The sequence below is a fragment of the Nuphar pumila genome, chromosome 6 (genome assembly GCF_984573655.1).
Source record: "Nuphar pumila chromosome 6, dmNupPumi1.hap1.1, whole genome shotgun sequence".
NCBI lineage: Eukaryota > Viridiplantae > Streptophyta > Magnoliopsida > Nymphaeales > Nymphaeaceae > Nuphar > Nuphar pumila.
The window spans coordinates 108,170,389-108,181,374 of record NC_143254.1 but is presented as its reverse complement, the minus strand read 5'-3'; the positions used below and the strand labels follow the sequence as shown (position 1 = coordinate 108,181,374).

At 37.7% G+C, this 10,986-nt stretch overlaps 1 protein-coding gene across 1 annotated transcript; it reads left to right on the top strand.

The window, feature by feature from the left end:
- Positions 1–600: 600 nt before the first annotated feature.
- Positions 601–7,611, top strand: LOC149835616 (uncharacterized). Its single transcript, XM_090008635.1, has 7 exons — positions 601–1,091; positions 3,732–5,030; positions 6,321–6,371; positions 6,445–6,543; positions 6,905–7,063; positions 7,290–7,439; positions 7,488–7,611. The coding sequence occupies exons 2-6, from the start codon at positions 3,753–3,755 to the stop codon at positions 7,419–7,421; spliced, it is 1,719 nt and encodes a 572-aa protein (XP_089864761.1). The 5' UTR covers positions 601–1,091; positions 3,732–3,752; the 3' UTR covers positions 7,422–7,439; positions 7,488–7,611.
- The last annotated feature ends 3,375 nt before the right edge of the window (positions 7,612–10,986 follow it).

Below are 10,986 nucleotides of genomic sequence, written 5' to 3'. Positions count from 1 at the left end.
TCATGCAGGTCGCAGCGACTGCATATAATGTGAAGTCATCAGATAATACAATGTCCCTTCTTCCAAGTTACTCTAGATGGGTATATGACTATGGACCCCAAGTGTAGCATCAGACTCCATGCTCAGTTGAATGGGTCAACATCAGGTTGCACCCATAGCAACAAATATTGACATTTAAAAAAAAAAACACATGAAAGAACATGATATTTCTAACACGGTTTTAAACGCACAAAACATGTCATTTATACCAAACATTGTGAGATTTTACTGTTACATTTGCTATTTGTGGGGGAAAATGGCTCTTTTGAAAAATGTTTTTTAAATTATATTTTTATTTTTGTTGATATTTTACCTATAAAAAGGCAAGAAAGTGAAATATTCGGTTCCCCCACAAAAATTCGGCAGCAGTTATTTGGAGGTTTCAAAAACTTTCTTGTCACTAGGGTTGACCTCACTTGGAAGCAGCCCTAACCAAAATGCCGAGAAGAGAATATTTATGGTTGGAGGGGAGTAGATAAAACAAAGGTGTGCCCCCCCCCATCCCGAGTTTTGTTTAATCCCCACGAACAGCTAAAAGTGAGAGAGCACCACCAACATTAAGAGAGATGAAACAAATTCCCAACACATTCTTCCCCAGTTTCTCTCTCTAACCCACCTCCTTCTCTCTCTTGGTTAGGCCAGTGAGCAGGGAAGAAGGGAGTTGGGTGCCGCCTACAACGTGTGGCTCGTGTGAAAGGTGCGGTCCACGAATAAAGCAAGCGTCGCCGTCGTCTGTCTGACTACGAGTGCCGCGTGTTCAACGGACGATCTTTGCTCCCCTGCACGCCCGGGTGCGGATCGGACGGTCCTGATCCGCGGTAGCTGGTTGGCCCTATAAAAACCCCATTTCGTTAAACCCCGCGAGCTTAGTTAGTTAGTTGGGTGGGTGGGTGAGTGGGTTTGGAATTGGACGTCCATCTGGTAGAACACGTCTCTCTCTCTCTAAAATCTACATCCTCTCTTGTTCATTGCCTTCATTTCTTGCGGACGCAACACGCGATCAATCGCACGTCTCTCTCTTTCTCTGGGATCGTTTGCAGAATTGGGACTAGGTAAGATGACGATGATGGCGATTCTTCTTCTTCTTCTTCAATTTTGACTTTGAGAAAAGGTTGAGAATCGTATCAGAATGATAACAGAACTTGCTTTTCATTTACTTTTTTTCTCTTTTCCCGTTTTTCTTTTATTGGTTTTTTTCTGCTCTCTCATATGGTTCTTAATTGTATCTGAGAGACAACGAATTTGCGGGTGCCTCGATTTTATTTCTGTTTTGTTTGATAATAGGTTCGTGAAAAAGGATTTATTGGGTGTCTTTCTTTTGGTTTCTTTTTGTTGGTTTCTGCTCTTCTTTTGGCCGGGGGAATTCTGAGGAGAAAAAAAGTTTTGAGTGTATAAAAGGTGTCGCTTGCCATAGGAATGCTATGGCAAAGAAGAAATCTCCTATCAAAAAGATACTCCGAAGGCTTCGGGTTTGGTGGCATGAATGTAAAAAAAGTGAGTTTTTTCAGGAAGGGTTTATGAGGCCGGGTGGGAGACGAGGGGACCGTTTTGCTCTCTCCTTGAATTCCGGTGGTTAAAATTAGGAGTTTCTTCGTCTCCCGAAAATAGTTAGAATAGCTCAAAGTTTCTTAACTTGGACGATAATCAGGTTTTGCAATTCGAAAGGGGCCGCTGTTTAGGTTCGGTGCCTCCGTTTGTTTGTTTGCTTTCTTACGTTCATTGACTCTTGGGGTACCTCCCAGTTTTTGAAAGTCCCCATTGCGGAGATGGTAATTTTAGCTGTAGTTTGGAATTATTTGTTGGTCGATTCGTTTGATGGGTGTCTTATTGAAATATTTGATGTTGGTATCTGTTTTTCGATGTGGGTTTTTTATTTTTTATGTTGACAATTCTGTAGTTTGTAACTATATGTTGTTGGTGCAGATGGTGTTCTGCTTTTTGTTTTTTAAGCAATCCTTCTGTTTTACCTTTTTTGCATTACAGTTTTACTTTGTGCCTTTCTTCATCATCAAAGCATGAGTTCTTGTTTATTTGTTGAATGAGTCCCTCAACCATAAAGATAACTTGGGCTGGAACTTGAGGTTCAAAACCGTTCAGTATAATTGTGGTTTGGAACTTTGGAGGTCCCCAATCAGTTTTATTATCGGGACCATGGAGACCGAATATTGTAAATATGGAATGATATCGCCAGCCTGAGTTGCTTGATGATTTGCCTATCAAGATGTACTGTTATGGGGTATTTTTTTCATTTTGCATGATTTGGATCTTTCTTTTTACGGGTTGGTCTCCAAGAACCAAATACATGTGCAAAGTGCTTATAGGCATGAAGAGGTGCTAAACAATCTGCCAGCTTCTGTAGTTATATGACATCAGGAAAGTTAAGGCCATTACTGACACATCACATAATAAAAATTTATCCACACTTTGAAAATGTGAAGGTGATCTTATGGCCTTGGGAATAATTTACAAAATATTTTCATATTGATAGATGTAATCTTGGATTATCCTGCATCATGGAGAATCTTGTATCATTGCTTCATTTACAGCCCCCATCTTTTGAATTCATTGGCATTATCTGTCAGACACCATTAACGTGTATTGGTTTGAAATCTTCGGCCCCTGTGGACAATTATGGACGTGCTATCTTAATGTTTTTTAATATTACGATGGGAATTCAAAGCCATAAAAGGATTGTGCAAACAGGACTAAGAGCTGATTGGAATTTAACCTTTTGGTTTGCTTATGATCTTATTCCAAAAGATCAGAAGTGCCATCTCTGAGCCAAAATTGTCCAGGTGCACCCACATACATCCCAACTGTGTCTGGTTATGGCCTAGCAACCATATGATAGCTTAACAATGGGTCTGTATAAATGCTTCATTTCTTTGTTGAGCCTTGAACTGCTTGGACGCCTCTCCATTTTCAATTGCTGGTGTCAGGATAACACGTTTCTCCAATTTGGCTTCCGGAATTCCTTCTTTTTCTTTTTCCATGTGAATCATGGTTAATATAATGGAATATACAAACTGTAAATAGAGATAGGTTGTATATCATTGACTTGGTAGACAAGTCCACAATCCGATGTCTAATTGAAATATCTGTATGGTGAATGTTAAGGGTTTATCTGTGTCAGAAATAGTGAACTCTGGGAAATCTTCTGGAGGAGAATAAGGGGGCACTCTGCAGAAAGTTGAAATTTTATTAATCAAGGTTGATGAAGATATGGTTGCCTTCAGGTAGAAGCCATTAACGTGCCCTTCAAGTTGTCCCTTGAGTTTTGGCAGAAGCAAGGCTCTGAAGGATACCTTGAGGGCCAAAAGTTACGTGTGATGATGGCATTTAGATTTTGGCAGGGGCAGCCATGTGTCTGCTAGAACTTGAGATGCGTTCATAATGTTCTAGGCCTAAACTATTGTGCCATCTTAGGAGACACTAATCTGGCATGGAAATGCTTGGTTGTTGAAAAGATTCTCCTAGGCTTTCAGAATCTTTGTTTCTTAAATTGTCTAAGAATACCGACAGCAATGATTATATATATATATATATATATATATATATATATATATATATATATATATATATATATATATATATATATATATATATATATATTCTTACTGTTTTTTTTTTGTTCTTAGAGAGACTTTTAGAGTTGAAGAATATAGTATAATATTTTCTCATATTATCTGCAGGATTACAGGGTAAGTTTGATTATGGATGAATACCCCAGTAAGAAAGCTGTCAACAGAGTAGGCGTCTCTAGAAGGGGGTCTGGCCTCGCCCTCAGGGATGGAAACCATGAATCAAGAAGCTCTTCATGCTGTAACCGTTTGGGTTGCAGCACAAGATTTAATTCTACAAATGAGGGCCAGATCAGCTTTCCGGAGAAGCCCAAGCCTTCAAGACCGAGTTTCCGTGCATCTAGCGGTAAGGTTGTAACTGGAAGCTCCTCTAAAGTAATTTCAAGTCCAACTGGTCTGAGAAGGGCCCACAGAAGGCCACAAACTCCTAAATCTGCTATAGAAGTCGACCTTGCTTCAAACAGAAATGGGCAGGGAATGGTGCCGGTTTCAACAACACTGGATGACCAATCAATAACTTCTGAGAGGGAAGAGGTGGAAGATACTTCATTCCCAGAGAGCTCTTCTTCACTGCAAGATACCATAGCAGAGGATGGTAACTGTCCTGTAACTCATGAATCAAGGGTACGGAAATGGGTGTATCGAAGGTCAGATACTAGCAATCACAGCCTTCCTCATGGCTTGTCTAGCAAAAAGGTGATCCCTGGGCGTTCTATCTCTTCTAGAAGCTCTGGAGAGCCTTCTAAAGCTGCCTCTCGCTGTACGACAGCTAATTATGGTAGATATGGCATTGGTAATCTGAGCTGCACTTCAATATCTGATGTGCTTCCTTCCAGGTTTTCAGTCACAGATGCACAAGAATCTGGTCGGTTTAGAAAATCTATTGGAAATGAGAGACCTGATATAGAAAATTCAACTGTGAGAAGGAAGAGTGTCATTTGCCGTTCCACTATAGCTACCTCAAACAGTAGGCAGGGCATCCTTAGCCGCAATATGTCTTCTACGTCAAGTCTACCATCTTTGCAACCTACAAGAAGGAATAGTGGATTTTCAACAATCAAGGAAGCTGGTAGATCAGTTAGAACTAGACGACTGCCTAGTGAGCGTACTAATATAAGATTATCAGAGACTAGCAGTAACACCAGTACTATTTCTTTACCTGGTACCTGTCTGCTTCCTCCACAATCTCAACCAGAGTTGTCAAATATCTCGTCTAATTTGGCCAGTTCATCATCATCCTCTATCAATATGCCTGTTTTTTGTCTAGACTTATATGGAAGATCAGAATCTGATGAAATTGATCAAAGTAGGCTGAGTACTTGTCATAGGGGTAGCAGTAATCGGGGACTTAATGGTCTCTCACTGGATCGAGATGGCTATCGGCATTTTAATATGGAAGGGATTGCAGAGGTATTTTTCTTTCTGTTTACTTACTGGTTTCGCTTGAAAAGGTGGATGGTTGATTATGATTAACATGCATTAGATGATCTCTCTGTGATGGTTTCCTCCAAGGTTGTCCGTATCGACACTATGGGGTGTTCCGATACGATATACACCCGTGTCTCGATACCCACCTTATCTTACGATACACTACAATATGGGGTGTATCTTAAGATACACTATAAATGCAGTTTAAATGCACTTGTTTCATTTTTTTTAAAACATATAAGGCCCCTTGGGGCTAGTTCATATTCATCCCTAAAGAGCTTAAGAGTGATTTATAGAGATTTTTTTTGAAAAAAAAGATGATGTTGATGATACTCAATGATTGACTTTATCTAATTCATTTTTGTTTGAAATTTAAAAAAACTTAGTTATGTAAAATTTTTAAGCATTAAAAAAATGTTTTTTTTTGTTTATGTAAACACACATTATTATGAATCTTGTAACTTATTAGCTTAGATTCATTATTTAATATGCATATTATTTCATAGTTTGCATTTTTCTTGTGAGATTGCCATTTATAGCATAGGTTCAATGTCTTATGCATGTCATTCATACCAAGACATAAATGCTTCATATGTGATTTTATGGTTGTATTTTGTGAAATTCATCATTGTTTCATATGTTTTAGAATTTTTTCTGACTCTTGAAAATATTTTATTAAAAATTTACGATACGATATGATACAGTGTTACTTAGGGCCTGACTGATATGGGTAACGATACAATACTTACAACCTACTTTCCTCTCCTTTACAAAATGTACGACTGCGAACATGCTTGCAAAATGTACAATTGAGGGCATGACTTTGAAGATATGGTACCTGGATACTCCATTTTTTCCTCCGTACCCATGTCGACATGTGTATCCCCGTGTCAACACCTGAACATGCCATTTTACCCTCCGTTTAATTTATAATTTATATTTATATTTTCAGTTTATAACTTTATATTTTCAGTATATAATATATATTTTAGATATAGCATATATATTTAGATTATATTCAGCTTATTTTGAATTTATTATATATATATATATACCCACATTTTTTGGAATTGCCGTGTCGTACCCTCCGCACCCACACCTGCACCCATACCCAGGTGACAGCTTTGAAGAATACAGGGTGAACCTCCTTTTTTCCCCTTTTTATGGAAAGCCTTTGAGGTTCTTCTGTGTCAGTCATCTAGTCTTACTGGCCTACTACTGTTTATTGATTACAACTGATCACCTTGGATCTTTGTCCTTGATTTTTAACAGGTCTTGTTTGCACTGGAGAGGATTGAGCAAGATGAAGAGTTGACATATGAGGTTGTCTTTTGTCTACTTAGTTGATCTTGCCTGTAGCTAACAGGGGCTAACCTTTTTTCATATGTTGTGGCAGCAACTGTTGGTTCTTGAGACAAATTTGTTGTTGGGTGGATTGAGTTTCCATGATCAGCATAGAGATATGAGATTGGATATAGATAACATGACGTATGAGGTCAGCTATTCGTCGTCTCTCCTTGTCTCCCTTTCTTTTTGTTTGGTTTGATTGTTTTTTGGGTTCACAGAACATGTTTCACCAATCTTAAACAGCGGGTAATAAGTGTTAAGTCACTTGGCTCTTGTTAATGAAAACTAGTATTGAAACCTTCTACCTGCATTTCAAAATTCTCAATGCTTAGGATTTTGTTCCCCTTTGAGCAACCTTGTGCATCTCTCTCTCTCTCTCTCTCTCTCTCTCTCTCTCTCTCTCTCTCTCTCTCTCTCTCTCTCTCTCTCTCTCTCTCTCTCTTTTTCTCTCCTTGAAAGTGTTTGATGACCATACTTACAGAAGGACATGCCTGTACTGTGTGGATCAGGAATTGTTGGCTCTGGAGGAGAGGATGGGTAGTGTCAGTACAGCACTTTCAGAAGAAGAATTGTCCAAATGGGTTCGGCGGAGCTTCTATCCTTCAGAGCCTACAGTAACCGGAATCAAAGGCCATGCAAACAATGATGTAAAATGCAGCATTTGTCAGGTACATCCATGTCCATGCATTTCTAAACGTTTTCCTCTTGATGCTTAATGGTCTGATAGTGTTTTTAAGTCATGATGTGCTACTTTTAACTACTATTATTGAGATTGAAATTCCAAGATTGGGAATAACTTGCTATGTGCACACGCACAATGCACACATGCACGATGCTTTTTTTGAGCTGTGGAAAATGCATGGACTGACGATTGATGAAACATTTGTTTTGCAGGAAGAGTATTTTAATGGAGTGGAAGTTGGCCATTTGCAGTGTGATCATCGTTACCATGTTTCCTGTATCCATGTTTGGCTACAGTTGAAGAACTGGTGCCCAATCTGCAAATCTCCAGCATCACCAGAGTAGCTCTCTCTCTCTCTCTCTCTCTCTCTCTCTCTCTCTCTCTCTCTCTCTCTCTCTCTCTCTCTCTCTTTGTGGATAGATATTTTCACATGTTCCATGATTAATAAACTGTCTTGAATTCAGAAACTCAAAATTGTGCCTCCAAAATGGGGCCTTCTGAAAGTAAAAGACGTGGAAAGATTTGTTCTCTTTTTCACCTTTTTGCTTCCATGTTTGTCCTTATGAAAAATTGCCTCTCTCCTGACCTTATGTGGTCCAGCACTCCTATGTCCATCTACATCTCCAAAAATGGATATGATGGGGACTGAAGTTTTGCCAACTATTCACATTTTGAAAATTAATGGTTGGTGGTGGGACAGGCAGGGCAGATCATTCTCTACCACTAGTATCAAAACCTGTTGATTGATGCTGGACCAAGAGCCACCTCTACTCAACTTGCACGCACGCATTAGTTCGATCTCGCCTGTGTGAACATCCACCATTCATTACACGCTTCAAATGGATGGTGAGAGATGGAGTACTGGATCAATTTTTTTTTTAATGACCAGTTGTGTTACTCGATCTTATTTGTGGTGCACCTGCTCTTGTGCGGAACTGATTCCTATTGCGGGCTGTGTCCACAAGCTTTGATCTGCAGGTATGAGACCTGTTAAGGTAACCGTGATTCCATAAAGTGTTTCGTCGAGTTCTTAGGATTGATGTTGGTTCTGAAGGGATCTTTTGCGCAGAGAAAAGAGATCTAGAGAGTAGAAAGAGAGAGGAGTGATGTGGAGGGGGGGGGGGGGTTGATGAGTCTGTAAGTATATACTTATCGACAATGGAGCTTAAATATATATGTAAATCAAGTGTGCACAAGTACCAGCATAGAAGTTCTGTATATATAAATTGTGATTCAATCTAATAAAAATGACATGCTTTTAAAAGAATGATATTTTAGAAATGCATAACTACTTTTTGGGCATTACAGGTATTGTAAGGAATTTGAAAAGTCGACCACTTTTTTCAAAAAAAAAAAATCTTTATGAATCCATCAAATTTACGTTATTGACCTCAAAAAGTAATCTTATATTTTTAACTATACCACTTTTTAAAAGTATTTTAGTTATTTTAATGTAGTTGAATTCATTAGCTTTATATATATATAAAGCACTTGTAATAGTTTCCATGATGGCATGTGGCTCAATCTTTCATATGGTTGACATTTTACAAGCTCACCTTTGGATCATGCTTTTTCTATGAAAAGAATGTCTTTATGAGTGAAAAAAATTTAAAACGTTTATGGCTGTCGATTTTGGTTTGCCAGAAAAACCCACTCACATGTCAGAATTCAGCGATCCAAATATTGATCCTCACAAAAAGTGTAGAACATATCTACAGTGTCGGATTTTACCAAAAAACAAAATTTGCTAAGTTTTGTACATACGCAAGATAGTAGCAAATCTTCTCCACACACTCAGAGATATATACCAATAAAAAAGGGCTTCTATCTCATAGCTCAGAATTACATGGCTCGGTTCCATTAATGAAAAATGTTGAGCCCTAAATTTTATACTAACCATTAAAGTTAAAAGGAACTAAAGTAAAACAGGACCGAAATGAGTACATATTACAGTAGCCATAAATATTCCAGTCATCACATGCGTGATCAATTAATATTCTTGCCTTACGGTGCAGTGACATGCATCCAAGCTCCCGTTGGTACGTGCATATCAACTGAACCAGATAACTTAGCGGATAGCACACAACTGCAGAAGAATAAAGGAATATAAAAGAACTAGTAGTTTAAAAATCCAATGTTCCCATATTTGTTTCACAGTAGGCAGTAGATTACAAAGAATTGATACATGATAGATGGACGGTGGTGGTAAGTGTAAGATACATGAGAACAGAAACCAGTCTCCTTTCTAAACAAAACCTCCTAAAACTCTCAGGTGAATCTCTTAAGTAAACAAAATTATTTATGGATAGTATTGTGTAGTAATTAAACCTCCCAACAATTATCCACAACATATATACCCCTAGTGGTACTTGCGAACATTGATGTTCTGATGCCCATTCGTTTTTGCCAATGTACCAAGGAAAATGAATTTTTATTTTTTACCAGATATCTCCCATCATAACTCTATAACATATCGCTGCACTAGCTGCGCAAAACAACAGAAAAAATAATTTGTGTATGTGAATGCATGCATGTGCGGTTTCCTGCGTGAATGCATGCAGAGATGGAAAGAAATATTGAAGCAAAAGAGGAAACATAGAGTGGAAAGAAAATATATATGATGAGTAAAAATAGACAAAATAAAAAGTGAAATGCAACCAGGGTTACCGGAAACGCTATAAGAGAATGAGAAATGCATTTACTGGTAAATGGTTTCTAAAACAGAAAATGATGCATGTTCGGAACATTTGAGAAACACCACAAGATTTATGGGAAACGCATTTCCCACCCCAAAGGAAATGTGTTCCCCATATTTGGAAAAATAAATTCCTTTTCTGGAAAATGAGTTCCCCCTTTCATGGGGTACAGAACTACAGATTTCTCATGCTTGGTTTTATTAATTTATGTTATTAAATTTTTTTACAAGTTTCCCAAGATGTTTCCTATATTTGTTTCCCTTCCTAGCAACCTAGAATGCAACACAAAATTGAGAAACATGGTTTAATAAAAAATTGTCTTGGAATGGATGTGATGCCATTATTTGAGAAGTTACTCAGCCTTGTGATGAGTACAAAGTGAGTTATTGTTTCTTCTGTTACTAAAGAATGTCATGCAAGCTGCATAAAATGGTAAAATAACTACTTTTGGATGGTCTTAGTAATGAAACACTAGTGCAAAGAACAATGTCACAAATAACAAGCCACTAATGGGCAAAATACAATAAGCCACAAAATGGCAAGTGACACAATATGAGAGAGAGAGCTTAAAAATATAAAGAATCTCTTATTGAAAATGTTTAACAAGCATTACTTAATGGTGGGGCAAGACCCTTTATTTATACAACAAATGGAAGCAAATTAAAGGGGCTCCCATAGAGTAGTGGGAGCCCCTCCAACTATTACATTTGTGACCATTGAAGTGGATCCCAACGGCTCTTATGAGAGCCTATTTCAAAAGCTAAATAAAAATTAAAAAGAAAACAAGAAAACAAAAATAATAAAAAACAAAAAAAGGTCTCTAATGGACATGCCTATTTATGAGTAAAAAGACTAATTTGCCCCTAGTGGTCATTACAATATATATATATATATATATATATATATATATATATATATATATATATATATATATATATATATATATATATATATATATATAACATCCATATATTTTAACACTCCATCTCAAACTGACGGTGAGATCACTGCGAGTTCGCTCAGGAGAAAGTAGAAATGGGGGTGATGGCAACACTTTGGTAAAGAAATTCGCTAGTTGATACTCTGAAATAACATATGATAGTTGAATGGTGCCCCGTAAAAATTCATCTCGAACATAATGACAGTCAATCTCGATGTGCTTTCTTTGTTCATGAAAGGTGTGATTGCTAGCAATGTAGATGACACTTTTATT